This window comes from Lipophrys pholis (assembly GCF_963383615.2).
Source record: "Lipophrys pholis genome assembly, chromosome: 2".
NCBI lineage: Eukaryota > Metazoa > Chordata > Actinopteri > Blenniiformes > Blenniidae > Lipophrys > Lipophrys pholis.
Window position 1 is genome coordinate 18289960 of NC_137636.1, and position 15269 is coordinate 18305228.

The following is a 15269-nucleotide window of genomic DNA, read 5'->3' on the forward strand; positions in this document are numbered from 1 at the left end:
TCTTTTGCGCATGTTTCTTCCCATCAGTATTATACATTGTTTATTCATTTTTGTACTCTGAACATTATGTAAACTTCATTATCGTCAGAGTGGGTCAGACAGAAACTGCTAATACTTTGGAGATTCTGCTGAGTTTATTTGGGGTTTATGCTCAAAGGATTCTGAATAAACCGAACAGAAGTCCGGGATGGGCCATTAAGTAAGAGTGGATGACAACAGGGAAAAGGGTTTGGCCTACTGTTAATGATTGAGTTGGTGCAGAGGTTGTCTGCGCTCAGTGGACTCGGAGTCGGTAAAACAAAAGATTCAAATGATACCAGAGAGCAACTTGGTGGCCTCGCATTCGTGAAGATGGAACGTGTTTCTGACTGAACGCGGATTTTCATTTGGAAAGCGATTTATTAGTTTCATTGAAGATCTTAAACATTTGGAGGGTTTTTCTGGTTTGTGGATCAAGATGTTGGCTGTTCACCTTGTTTCCTTTTTCTTCTCCAAACTCCAGGAGGACCCCACCAAAAAGGTAGGAGTTATATGAGAACTACTCTTGAAATTGCTTTAAATACTTTGTCACTACTTGTGGCAAAATTGATTTCTGCCGTACATTTAAAAGCATATGAACTTATGTTAACATCAGAACTGAATGTGAAGCACTCCATCTTTACATTGAAACATGTGGGAGGAAGCTGCTCATGTACAGGATTATTCACCTTTATCTCTAATAGTATTGCTCTGAAATCATATATACTCTATGTCAAACTTTTCATTGCCTGTTACATTACCAACAAAACAACTTTTTTTTTTCTTGAGTTAGTGCATTATGGATGTAGTGGTCAATCAATTGAGGTAAAACCTATACAGAAATAGCTTCTTCTTATTTTTTTTTTTTGCATTTCTGCAATTTGTACATGTGCATTCATCTAAAAGTGTAGTGTTGTAACCATTACTGTAATGAGATGATCCCTTTGTAATTTGTTACTACGCCACCATTTGTGCACTCGTACAATGATTAACATCATTCCCCACACCTCAGTGCAGACTGGACCAACACACACATCGGCACTCCCAGTCAAGCACAAGTAAAATGTTACTCAGACACAGCGCTGTTGGACAGTGTCCAAAGAGCATGAAACGACAGAGACTGTAGTATAGTATGGAGGGTGTGGCTGAACTTTAGCTTCATCATGGTACCAACAGTGTCACTGACTATCGCCTCAATGTCCAAGTCAAACTCCTGCTGGTGACAGACAGAGGTAAAAGACTGAGTGTCAAAGCAAAGGGCACACACACACAGATTAAACGGGTTATTTGCTATTTCACAGCGATAACTATAAAAGCAAAAGGTCAGACATGTGGTAAAGATGAGATGTTGAACAAAAAATTACAAACATGAGATCAATTTAATGTCATTCAGTTTCTCATCAATCTTCCGTGGGACTTTATCTGGACTGGATCCCAAATTTGGGACAAAAAGGGAGGATACACCTTGGACAGAACAACATCATACACAGACAGATATACTCACATTCACAGTTGCAGGCCTTTTGGAGTTGCCAATCAGCATGAATGTTTCTTTTTTCCTGAGAGGAGATCAGACTCGCTGGAGAAAACTCACACAGCAACAGGGAGAACATGCACACTCGCATACCGAAGGGTCCTCAGTCCCAACAACGACACAGTACTGCACTTCACATCTGACCTATTCCGCTACGATCCATTTGTTCTCCCTCTTCTCTGACTCTCACCTGTTTTTCTTTTCTTTGTTAGGTGGACAGGTTCCTGCATGCAATGCGTCTCCATGATGAACAGCTCAGTGACATATCAGCCCGCTTCCAGGCTGAAATGAAGAAGGGTCTTTCCAGGGAAAGCAATGCCGCTGCAGCAGTGAAGATGCTGCCGACACATGTCCGCTCCACTCCTGATGGATCAGGTTGCTAATGAATTTCAAAACACTGTTTAATGACTTAACATGTCAAAACTGAATTTCAGAAAGAAAATCTAACAGATCTTTTATGTATTTTGTCCACTTGTGCAGAGAAAGGACAGTTTCTGGCTCTGGATCTGGGAGGCTCCAAGTTCAAGGTTCTCCAAGTTAAAGTGAGAGAAGACAAAGGGATTAAAAAGGGAGGAGTGGAGATAGAGGAGAAGACCTACCCATTACCAAAGGAAGTGTTGAATGGTAGAGGAACAGAGGTAAAAATATGTATTTACAGTAGAGAGAAGAGTAGTAGTTTGAGAGTAGTTCCACATTAAAGGAAATGAGACATTTCTTACTTGTCGTCTCTCTGTGTGTCTGACTCTATAGTTGTTTGACCATGTCTCAGAGTCTCTTAAAGACTTCCTGCATGAGAAGAATATCGACACAGAGAAGAAACATCCTCTGGCTTTTACCTTTTCATTTCCCTGTGAACAGCCCTCTTTGGATCAGGTATGACACTCTCCATCCAGCTAGCTGTTTATACATCTGTGAAACCACTGAAAGATCCTGACCAACTGCTTTCTCGCTGTAGGGATTCTTACTAGGCTGGACTAAGAACTACAGAGTCCGTGGTCTTCAGGGTAAAGATGTGGTGGACGCCCTCCGACAGGCTATTGACAGAACGGGGGTATGATGACATCATACTACAATATGGGTTGACATATACTAATCTGAATATATCAGACTCCCTCTCGGAACGTGCCTAAAAAGTACAATACTGCTCTTTCATGCTGGCCTGGTGCATTTATCTACAATTTGCTCTGCAGGGTATGGACATGGAAGTCTTAGCTATGGTGAACGACACTGTGGCGACCATGATGACTTGTGGCTTTGATGACCAGAACTGTGAAGTTGGAGTTATTATCGGTAAGTAAATGTATTAATGTTTTGGTCTCTGCAGTTTGTGGCTTCCAGTCTTCCAGCTCAAACAACAATTCAGCATGAATAATATAGACTAATGTATCATTAGTAATGATTTCATAATGGCACTGGGCAACTCTGTATATGTATAACTTAATATCTGTTATTTCAATTTTATTTATACTACAAAGTACACAAAAAGGAACTAAAATGCAATTAAACAGAGCATACACTGTGACATTGATAAGAGAAACGAAAACAATCCACACCTCTTCACCATAATTGAATTCATCATCACCCACAACAATGAAATGATCACATAATGTTTCAGATCATGCCTTCTGCTTCGCATTTGACACATTGCTCCCTCTAGTGGTTTATCTTGTGAGACTTATTCAAAGGGCCTGTGATTGTGTGTTTCCATGGTTAAAGTGACAATTTCAAAGGAAACATTGTATTGAATAAAATATATAAACTCAAGCATCTGCTAGTAGTAATAAAGCAATGTTTGTCCCGTTACACAGGCTCTGGCACCAACGCGTGCTACATGGAGCAGTTGAGCAATGTTGACCTTGTGGAGGAAGATGAGGGCCAAATGTGTGTGAACACTGAGTGGGGAGCCTTTGGAGATGATGGAGCATTGGATGATTACATAACAGAGTTTGACAGGGAAGTTGATGCGTGCTCCACCAACCCTGGAAAACAAATGTGAGGAAAACAGCTTTGTGTTTTCTCATGGCTTGACACGATATGCCATCACATGCACCACACAGTATCACGCTTAAACTCCTCTGTCTTGCTCTTCTTCCTTGTTTTTCCTAATTGCAGTTTCGAGAAGATGGTAAGCGGGATGTATCTGGGTGAGCTGGTCAGGCTGGTTGTCTTAAAGATGGCCAAACTGGGATTATTGTTTGATGGACGTGTGACTAATGCACTGAGGACCAAAGGGAAGATAACCACTGCGCATGTGGCAGCCATGGAGGAGTAAGTTAATCTCATTTCACTGTGTCACACTGACATGTCCCAAAACAGAGACATAAGTGATTATCTTTTTCAGATACAAACCTGGCCTGAACAATACCAGAGAGATACTGGAGTCTCTTCAGCTATCTCCGTCACTTGATGACTGCATCGCTGTTCAACATATCAGCACCATAGTGTCCTTCAGGTCCTCAAACCTTGTAGCTGCAGGACTTGCTGCCATCCTGACCAGGATGAAGAAAACCCGGAATCTGAGAGAGCTGAAGATCACGGTCGGTATGGATGGAACTGTGTACAAGATACACCCACAGTGAGTTCCAGTGGAAACACTCCTCAAAGCTCACGTTCCTTTTCTAAAGTGTCAAATAGTTAAAGTGCTTCAAGTTCAGGCTGGGCCTTTCTGGAGTTTGTATGTTCTACATATGTCTCTCATTTTGCCGAGCTGGTTGTATTTGGGATTGCTAATTTATTAATTGTATTCAACTGAAATTAAGACATTTGTTTAAAATAAAGATGAATCACTAACTGCATTTTATAAGTTAAAAAAAAATAATTATGGACTATGAAAACAAGAAAAAGCACCAACAAAAAAAACTAAAATAAATGACTGACCTGCATAAAGGGGCACACAGCATTCATAAAATGAAGCAAAGATTTATAATATACTGCAAATACATCACAGGTACTGTTGATATGAGCTAATGTTACTTACATTTGGCTGGTTTGGTAAAAGTCAGCAGGTTTGAGCAATGCTAAGAAACTGATCAGTGAGCAGGAAGGAGAGAGACAACAGCTCTACGGGTCTTCAACTATATTTAAAGTAATGCAAAACAACAAGTTTACTGAATCTGAGTCATAACGTCCTCGAAAAATAACCCCAGTTATTAACAACGACCCAACAAAAATAGTAACATCATTTTCAGCCAAAATGGATGAGATTCAAACTAATTACTCAATGTGTTGAAAATTGAAGGTGAACTTATCACATAAAACCACATTTTACATTTACAGATATCATTAAAATTAGATTTAATGATGGACCCTAACTTGTCTACACATGATTCTATCAATCTTGTCGATGAGAGAATGTTACAGTTTTTCTCACCTCTGTGTCAGGTATCCTAAACGTCTCCACAAGGTGGTGCGGCAGCTGCTTCCTGAGTGTCATGTTAGGTTTGTCCTGTCAGAGAGCGGCAGCAGCAAAGGGGCTGCCCTGGTGACAGCCGTTGCTCAACGTCTGGCTTCACGAAAGCGACAGGTTAGAGTTTCATCAGTACTCACAGTTGGACTCAACAATTACCCAAATCACTGCTTACACATATAGCATTTGATAATTTCTGGTTATTCCAGGTGGATGAGACTTTGTCCCCCTTCAGACTGAGTCAGGAGCAGCTGCAGCTGGTCAAGGCCAGGATGAGGGCAGCGCTGGAGGCAGGCCTGAAGACCAAAGGTCCCTCTGCTGTCAAGATGTTGCCCTCTTATGTGTATCGTACACCAGATGGCACAGGTCAGGAACCAATACACAATGAACAGATTAGACATAATCTGTCCTTGCTTCAATGTATCTGAATGTATGTGGTTCATGTTTTTGTTTTTCCAGAGCATGGAAAATACCTTGCTTTAGATTTGGGAGGAACCAACTTCAGAGCGATGCTGGTGAATTTTAAAAAATGCGTGCAACAGAACACACGGATGTACCACAAAATCTACTCGATACCTCTGGAGATAATGCAGGGAACTGGAGAGGAGGTAAGAGACCCAACTAAACTGACAGCACTTTAATGGACATTCTTATTACTGAGCATAAAACAAGGTTTCCATGGGGTCATGAGCCATGAACTTTAAAGATGTTCTTTATAATCAAGGTTTATTTCTTTGTTTTTTGTTCACCTCTAGTTGTTTGACCACTTGGCACAATGTGTTGGTGATTTCCTGGACTACATGGGGATGAAGAACGCTCGTCTTCCCGCAGGCTTCACTTTCTCTTTCCCCTGTGAGCAGACAGCTCTTGATACAGTAAGCAATAGTGTGATACTGCAACCTTTCATATGGCCTATTGAGCAGATGCTGTTCTTCTGTACTCACTATTTTAAATGACAAAGCAAAAAGGCAAATCTGCAGTGAATAAACAATGTTCTCAAAACTTTCTTTTTAAACTTGCGTTTGTTTAAAGGGCACTTTGGTGAGCTGGACCAAAGGCTACAAAGCTACAAACTGTGAAGGACAAGATGTTGTCAACATGCTTCGGGAGGCCATCAGGAGACGCAACGTGAGCCACATTACAGTAGAACTTAACAATAAAATGTTATCACAAGAGAGAGAGTGCTGTTTTACTGGATATCAGCACGGCTGGGATGTGGTTGGAGGCACAAGGCCACCCAGGATAATAGAAGCTGATATTTAGTACAATAGCACAGTGCTGGGTAAAATAATGCTTTGATATTACAGTTTCAGTAATATTATTTATTGCTTCACGGCAATAACAACAAAAAAAAAATTTTTGTTACTGTATTATATATTATACTGTAGTTTTTACTTGTTTAATGATGACCTCAGTGACTCATGTATTTAAATTGTGTGTGTGTGTGTGTGTGTGTGTGTGTGTGTGTGTGTGTGTGTGTGTGTGTGTGTGTGTGTGTGTGTGTGTGTGTGTGTGTGTGTGTGTTTTCCTCTCACCTACAGGACTTTGACTTGGACATTGTGGCAATAGTCAATGACACAGTTGGCACCATGATGAGCTGTGCCTATGAAGACCCTCAGTGTGAAGTTGCTCTGATTGCTGGTGAGAAGCTCTAAGATTGTTGTTTTTCGATGGAAACTGGGTGGAGTTCAAGATCAATGGTCAAAGTTAATGGCTGGTTTGTAGTAATATTAGTATATCTAGGATTTGAATAATAAGGCTTGTTTCTATGTATTTACCCATTTCGTTATTTTGGATTTCTCTCATATTGCATATTTTGAATGCCTGTTGTGCAGAAACGAAGTGTCTTATTGTATTTTTACAGGAACTGGCTCAAATGTCTGTTACATGGAGGATGTGGAGAACATTGAAAAGACCAAAGAACATGTTCGAAAAGCAAGTGAAGACCAGGACATGCTTGAAGGAGATGAGAAGGTAAAGTTCACTGTGTTTAGTCTGTCAGTGAGCTCAAGTGACTCTTGTAAAGTAAAGTATTTATGTTAAGTTGTATGGTATGTTTTGGCTTTTGTTTTCTGCAGGATGAGCAGGATGGGGAGGAGCATCATGGTGAAGCTGATTTTTCAAAGATGTGCATAAACACAGAATGGGGAGGTCTGGGGGATGACGGCTCTCTGGATGATATCATCACACCTGATGACATAGAGGTGGACCAAAACTCTATCAACCCTGGAAAACAAAGGTCACAATATATACTGTACATTTTTAACTTTATGTTTGTACTGTCTGGATAATTCTCACGTGTTGTGTTATTTTCTGCTGGAGCTTTAAGCAAACGTTTTCATGATGTGTCCAGGTTTGAAAAGCTGACCAGTGGGATGTATTTAGGTGAAATTGTCCGACATGTGTTACTGAATCTGACCAGAAGAGGTTTGCTGTTCAGAGGATACGTCACTGAAGCTCTAAAAACACCCGGAATATTTGAGACAAAATATCTGTCGAAGATAGAGAGGTAAGAAGGATGCATGTTTGTCACTTTTAGGTGATGACTGTAGATGTTTATCTCTCTCTCTCTCTCTCTCTTTCTCTCTCTCTCTCTCTCTCTCTCTCTCTCTCTCTCTCTCTCTCTCTCTGCCAGCCCCTGGCTTGTCAGTTTGCCTATTTCTGCTAGTATTTCGTTCTATCTTTTTTTGTTGTTGGTTCCCCCTTCTTTAGACTTTGGTTCTGGTTCCTCTTTGAACCCCCTTTTCTGTCCGTTTGGACTCTGTGTCTCTTTTCTGCATTCTCCTCTTCCTGCCACACATGCATGTGGCCCAACTGAAGGTTTTCTTTTGCTGCACTTTCTTATTTGTGGGGAATAAATGTGTTTGAGACATCCATGACCTTAATTAGGCTATTTGCTTGGGAGGTACAGCACATTGTAACTATGAAAGTCTTTCGAAATATTAAAAAAAAAAAATCCTTGGCAGATTTCATAGCTGTTTGTCCCAGCACAATGAGAATGGGGCTTCAAGCTGAAGCTGCACTTCCCATAAGTCTGTGTTTTGTCTTCCTCCAGCGATCGCCTGGCCCTCCTGCAGGTCAGATTGATCCTGAAGCAGCTGGGACTTGACGGAACCTGTGTCGACAGCATCATTGTCAAAGAGGTAGAGGACAGAAAAGCAGGACTGTGTCACACCTGATGCCTGTTGGCGGAGGGTTGTTCTACGGGGCAGATTCTAAGACAATATATTTACCAGTGAAATTTTATTTAAATGTTGAAATCAATGCAGTATCAGGACTAGAAGAGACAGAGCAGCCTGCTGCCTTGTTCCGTCGAGGAAGTTCGTCGAGTACGAAGGACAAAGGCACGGATCCTGGGCTGCTTATGTAAATGTCTTCTTATTAATCAAAGAAATCCTGTGTAAAATCACATGTCCATTAGCAGTAAGCAACCCTACATTGTCACAATTAAGTGATTTAATGTGAATTCCCATCTACGGGCAAATGATGAGGGATGGATAGACGTCTCTCCGTGAAAAAAAAAATCTCGACTTTGATTTTCGACTTTTTCTGGGGCCACGAAAGTTTTTCTTTTTTTTTTAGCCTCCAAATTATTTTTTTTCTTCAGTGGCCCTAAAACTCTTCCGTACTATCCAGATCAAAATTTGGAAAGGCTTAAATCTTTGTGGTTTAGTTAGGTGTTGAAATAAGTGTAAAAACTATTTTAAGTGATATTCCACTTTTTCAGATGTGTTTTTAGTCTCTGTACTGGTGTCAAAAGTGAATCCAGTGTTAAAAAGAGGTTAAAAGTTAAAGTCATGTCTACAAAATCATGCTCTCTGTTGTAACCAGAGCTTGATGTTGGGAAATATTCTCCCACTGCTTTGTGCAGTGCATTTTGTCAGTTTCAGCAAACAGTGGCCCCAACAGACGGCAGTTTACTGTTGCAATATCGATAAAGACTTTCATTGTTGTGTAGGTATGTGGAGCAATATCACGCCGTGCAGCTCAGCTGTGTGGGACAGGAATGGCGTCTGTCGTCGATAAGATTCGAGAGAACCGGGGACTTGACCATCTGAAGATCACTGTCGGAGTAGATGGGGCACTCTACAAATTACATCCCCAGTGAGTCTTTCACTTCATTTCACAGAAAGCCTGTTACATGAATCGCATACACACACACACACACACACACACACACACACACACACACACACACACACACACACACACACACACACACACACACACACACACACACACACACACACACACACACACACACACACACACACACACTCATAATCATTAATTAGTTTCTACTGATTCAGTAGTATGGAGTTATTGGCAAAAGTAATGGTGGTACAGCATTGTGTTACTTTATAAAATGTAATGTAAAAGTTTTTTTGTTTCTTGATGATTTTTTTTTCTAGTTTCTCTCGAATCCTTCAGGAGACGACCCAAGTTTTGGCTCCTCAGTGTGACGTGACCTTTATGCCATCAGAGGAGGGCAGCGGGAAAGGTGCTGCGCTCATCGCAGCCTTGTCCAAGAATATGCTGGATTAGTAGTGTCGCTACCACCACAAATTCTTCATCTGGGAGATTTTAGGCTCATGTGCATATTCTCACAAACTATACTGTAATTGTTGCTCTGCTGTAATTCATTTTGAATGCCAAACAAATGTCTGAATAATGAGAGCTGAATTTATGGATTTTTACAAAAGTTTTAGAGGATCATTGCTGTGCTTACTTACAAGATTTCTACAGTTTTGTTAAAGATATTTAGTTCGTATCATCTTTACTTCTTTTGGATGACATGCTGCACTGCAGTTCATGTTCAGATTTGCACATTCTTGTAGTCAACATAGCCAAGTCATTTTCTACAAAAGTAAGTAGTCAACATTACAGATGAGTTTTCACACAAGAAAATGAACAAGAATTGAATTTTTGTTAAATACAATTTTCTAACAAATGAGTGTCAATCATAGGGCCCGTGTGTGGGCTTGGCTGGGGGAGGGAGTCTTTGGCTCCATCGATCTCCCTCCCTTTGTGATGGCCGCAGGTTACATTTTCACCTCAAAACGCACATTTGGTCATTGGTTTATATTTAGTATTTTTGACAGTAATCACACTTATCCCATCACTTCTAGTGTAAAGAGTCTCCTAGTTTAAAGCTTGGCTTCATGCTGCTGACCACCTCTGTCCAATATGAGGCTTTATTTGCAAAAACAAATTACCATAAAGTTGAAAACGTGCATGAGTGTAGTGCTCAGACAGGTTTTCCATTGTTTATTGTACTTTGAGATTTTTAAATGTAAAGTGCATTGCAAATAAAACGTATTATTACAGTGTTATTATTGTATTTTCAAATTATATACTGCAGCCAGGTAAACTGACTGGAAGGAAAAGATGTTCTGCTCGAGCAAGAGAATAAAAGATACCAGCTAAAGCAACTATTGTCATGTTTAATATCACAAATTGATTCAGGTATTGTACAATTGTCAGCTATGTACAGTTATTAGTTTGGAGGTATATTCAAACAATATGCCAGATGCGAGATTGACTGGAGTCAATCCCAGCTAAGTATGGGTGAGGGCAGGAGACACCCTGAACAGGGTAAACACACTCACAGTCACACCTATGGACAATTTAGGGTGACCAATTAACCTCACATGCATGTTTGGGGTGAACATGGATAGAACATGCAAACAGTATTTAAACCCAAACCTTCTCACAAAAGAGAGTACTAACCACTGTGCCACTGTGAGGTCCTTTAACTCAATTTCATTTTATTTTTGTTGCGTCAAATATAACAAAATCATCTGACAATGCTTTTACAAAGAAGACCTCAAAGATTCCACATTAGCAAGCTTAAGCGACGGAGGAAAAACTCACTTTAACAGGAAGAACCCTTGGCAGAACCAGACTCAGGCGATGGTGGCTTCCTGCTGTTCCAGTTATGGTTCGGGGATAGGTTGAAGTTTCTAGAAAATAGATGGAATGTGGTTATACTCATAGAGACACAGGGCTCTCTTAAGTGTGTGTGCGCGTGTGTTTTTGTGGGTGTTAAGTCAGCTGTTTGTCAGAATTGACGGAGGTCAAGAAGAGGCTTGGAACGCTGCTCAGCACATTTCCCAACAATAAATACAAGCAGCGTTCTGTTTGGTGCCGTAGACTAACACACTGTGCTCGTGAATGCCGCTCTGCCTCTGTGTGCAATTTCAGTGACCTTGTCTGCCTGCATAATCCTTCTAGTTGGAGTTTTGCCAGGTTGCCTGTGTCTCTATCTGTCTGTCTGAAAGCTAGACTAGTCCAAACCTAAAATAATCCTCTAAATGACCTCAAAGTGCTCCCGGCTAGCTCAGTTAGTAGAGCATGAGACTCCTAATCTCAATGTAGTGGGTTCATGTCCCACGCCGGGCGCCACCTTCCCGTGGGCTCACCACCCGCAGGAAAGGATCTTAATCAGTGCAATGTGATCTGGGTGACGGTGCTCAGACTGCCACCCCCGCGACCCGGACATGGATAAGCAGGAGAAGATGAATGAATGAATGACCTCAAAGATTCACTTGATCACGTACAATCAGATTGTAGATTATAACATAAACACTTAGACTAAGAAGAAAATCCCAAACATAAAAGGGAGCCAAACCTGAAAGTTAAATAAAAAAAAAAAGATAAGATTTTCACATCAATAACTGACAACCAAAGTATAAACATCAGGATCACAAAATATAACAACATGACTATCATAGATAGATAGATAGATAGATAGATAGATAGATAGATAGATAGATAGATAGATAGATAGATAGATAGATAGATAGATAGATAGATAGATCATCTTATTACCTTTCTAGAAATTATTTTTGTTTGTTATATGTGTTTACAACCACCTGTCTGAAAACACCGGGCAGCGGAATAAGCAGTGGTATGATCAGTGACACTAATCTATTCATGGCTCATTACAAGTGATGAGATCAGGAGAAGCAGCTGAACGGTAACAGCAGACAAAATAAAGTGCTGCACATCAGAATTAAATTGAAGCAAAAAAGGTGACAGAGTCAGCCAAACCAGGAGGGATTAAAGAAAGGATGGCAATGTAAAGAAAGGTGCGTGCTAGCAGGAGTGAAACAGTTGCTAATCTGTGAGGGATTAACATGTTAGGATGCTACCAGCTGAGTTCTACGTCACACACACACACACACACACACACACACACACACACACACACACACACACACACACACACACACACACACACACACACACACACACACACACACACACACACACACACACACACACACACACACACAAAGAGAGTAATCCCACACTGTCCTCATAGTGACCTACTACCTTTACAGTTCAACCACACACGCACGGACACACAAACACAGCTGGGCTTCTGAACACACCGGCTGGAAGTTTTTCACTGTCTGCCACCCTTCACCTCTCTCTATTTTTTATTTTTGTCTTGTGTGCTGGTGTGTGTGCGTGCGTGCGTGTGTGTGTGTGTGTGTGTGTGTGTGTGTGTGTGTGTGTGTGTGTGTGTGTGTGTGTGTGTGTGTGTGTGTGTGTGTGTGTGTGTGTGTGTGTGTGTCAAAGCTCCTTTTGTTGTTTTCAAAGGAGACAAAGGGATACGCAGACACGCACACACATATATACACACACAAAATCAGCAGAAGATCAGAGTTGAGATCTATGAACTGTGGACTTATTGTTGTCGGACCGTGTGTCTCTGAAATGCAATCGCTTGCAGGAATATCAAGGTTTCTTTTGTTTTACTTTTTATTTCAAATTCTGTGAGTGCTTGATATAAAAACCAACCACTCGCTTCAAGCATTTGAAACCTTGTGTATAGCATACAATGGAAGAGTGAGACGAGACACCGCGATGCAATGAAAAATCATTGCGAGGACAGCTTGTCTGGATAACGGGAAATCTTCATCAAGAGGAACAACTGAAGAATTTGTTAAAGTGGAAAAAAGAAGAATCGTGTAACAAAGATATCACTGGAATGGATGGTGAATTGAAGAAGGATTTGACAAAGCACAAACGTGTAGGTAAACCTGAGATGAGGCGCTTCAAAATCTGTGTTCCATCAGTCAGATTCATACTGAGTACTGTTACAGCTGTTGGGGTCATTTGCTGTGCTGCAAGGTGGCAAACTGATTGTCTTGTTACCACAATACTATCTGCAAAATACTATATTATAATTCTAATCCAATACAGTATAATAGTAGGGGTCCATGAGAAGGGGTCAAGAGGGGGTCGGGTCTCATTATCCAAGAATTTGAAAACCAATGGTATAGTTTACTTTATTGATGGTGATATTTTTTATGTAATATTTGCACGACAGGCTCTGTAGGTTAGATTTCTATGCAGCTAAAGTAGACTGTTTATTTACTTTCACACAAGACTTCAACAAGCCTGGGCAGGTTGGTAAGAGGGCAAAATGGGCCTGTGAGAGCAGAGTCGTTAGTATGAGGAAAAACACTTACAGCTGTGTGAGCTTTGGAAAGCGCAATGAAACATCACAGGCTTGGAAGTTGTTGTCTGACTTACATGAAAAAGAAACACGTAAAATACAATCTAAAGAAAGATCAGAAATTAAAAATGACATTATAGGCACTGAAAGATACATACATTTAGATTGATGCAATAGAGCTTTAGTAGTTGACCATAAGGTTTTGACACCTAAAATTAGCGTCAACAACTCTACTAAACCTTTTTCCAATACTTTGATAAACAACCCAGACTTGGGTGACTCAGCTGCCAATTGGATGAGGCGCCACGGTGGCATTAACCCTTCAGGTATCGCATTAAATATAGAAAGACAGAGTCCCTCGACGTTGGTTGCTCCCCAGAGCGTTCAGACGACAGACTGCTGTTGTTGTGGCTTTGACATCATGTCTCACAAAGTGCAGACGAGCTGTAGAGAGTGGCGGAGCCTATCAGGGTGATTCATTGAGTAATACCAATGAATAATTCATGAATGCTGGTTAAGTAGCACATTGAAGAAGATGCATGACATGACAAATAGTAACACGGTCAAACTTCACATTACACTATTTGAATCGCAAACATTTGGTTTGTTGTCTAAGCGTTCAGTCACAAAACAAGCTCTGTCTATAGGGTTTGAAATCTGATCTGTCATTTGTCCCCTAACAAAAGCATGAGAGAACAATAAAAACCTGTAACTGGGTGACAAGAGTGAAACATGAGGTCATGGACTTAAACAAACTGCTTTAAAGGCATGCTGTTTAAGGCGTCTTGTACACATTTCCAGCATAGATAGATGCTAGAGTGAAAACATCTGCACCATACAAGCGCCTCACTTACTACATCCGAGGAAATATTTTCAGTGATAGCCTCTGACACCCTGACTTCATGCTCTCAAACTGAATAATACAGGAACTGGAGTTTCCTTTTCTTTTTGTCTTCAACCTCAAAAAAGCAAAACCAGTATTTTTAAACAAAAGCCCCGCTGGAGAGGTTCGATTTCAGACCTGAACGTGTCAGCCAACAAGAACATCCTTTTATTGTGTTAATGCTGAAGGCACTCATATCAGTGATCCAAAGTTTTATTGTGTGAATGCTGAAGGCACTCACACATTAGTGATGCAAAGATGTATTATTCGGATATCTTTGCTGCCGCGCTATATCTCCTGCAATGTTCAAATATCAAAAAGTGCAGCTTGTTCATGAGATGCCTACTTTGCTGTGTGCTTTTTATGTCTTTAACTCTTTCCCAATAAATCACAAAAAACTACAAAAAAATGTGCCATACAAAGTGGATGGGAGAGGCCATGACGACACCAAAATTAAAGGAGAGCAGCTTTATTCAACCTTGAGCATTCACACTTGTATTTTCTTCAGGAAACGCAAACCTCCAATTACTTCCTTGAGACTGTAAAACCAAATTCTCACCTCAAGGCAGGTAAACACGCCACAGGATAATCAGCGATTTTAGTCCCGATAGATTTTAGTGTGGTGAGCTCCGTAGTCACACCACACACTATCAGATCAGAAGAGAAAGATCTTGTGCGAACTGTCTTCATCATCAAGTGTGTGGTCTCTTCATCTGTGAAGATGTTAAAAACCGATTATCCTGTAGTGTGTGCCGGCCGCTGAGTGTCCTTCCCTCAACCCCTCCTCGCTCTTCCTCCTCCATCACTGAGTTTGCCTCCTATGCGTGAGCCGCACCAGCCAATCACTGCACCTCGTCGTCTGCCGCGCACACATCCTCACCCAATGAGCTGTCAGTGAGTGGGCGTGGCCTCATCTCTCTCTCTCTCTCTCTCTCTCTCTCTCTCTCTCTCTCTCTCT

At 41.0% G+C, this 15269-nt stretch overlaps 1 protein-coding gene and 1 long non-coding RNA gene across 2 annotated transcripts; one reads left to right on the forward strand and one right to left on the reverse strand.

The window, feature by feature from the left end:
* Positions 1 to 291: 291 nt before the first annotated feature.
* Positions 292 to 10388, forward strand: LOC308106508 (hexokinase HKDC1-like). The gene is made up of 21 exons (XM_080458295.1): positions 292 to 520; positions 1765 to 1927; positions 2033 to 2190; positions 2303 to 2425; positions 2508 to 2603; positions 2743 to 2842; positions 3361 to 3544; positions 3665 to 3820; positions 3894 to 4127; positions 4934 to 5075; positions 5168 to 5324; positions 5418 to 5566; positions 5714 to 5833; positions 5991 to 6086; positions 6500 to 6599; positions 6823 to 6932; positions 7037 to 7197; positions 7312 to 7467; positions 8014 to 8101; positions 8917 to 9062; positions 9371 to 10388. The coding sequence occupies exons 1-21, from the start codon at positions 458 to 460 to the stop codon at positions 9501 to 9503; spliced, it is 2835 nt and encodes a 944-aa protein (XP_080314421.1). The 5' UTR covers positions 292 to 457; the 3' UTR covers positions 9504 to 10388.
* Positions 6790 to 15118, reverse strand: LOC308106509. The gene is made up of 3 exons (XR_013935152.1): positions 14871 to 15118; positions 10833 to 10921; positions 6790 to 8073 (listed from the first exon to the last, which is right to left on the reverse strand). It is a non-coding gene; the product is annotated as an uncharacterized lncRNA (long non-coding RNA).
* Positions 15119 to 15269: the final 151 nt, after the last annotated feature.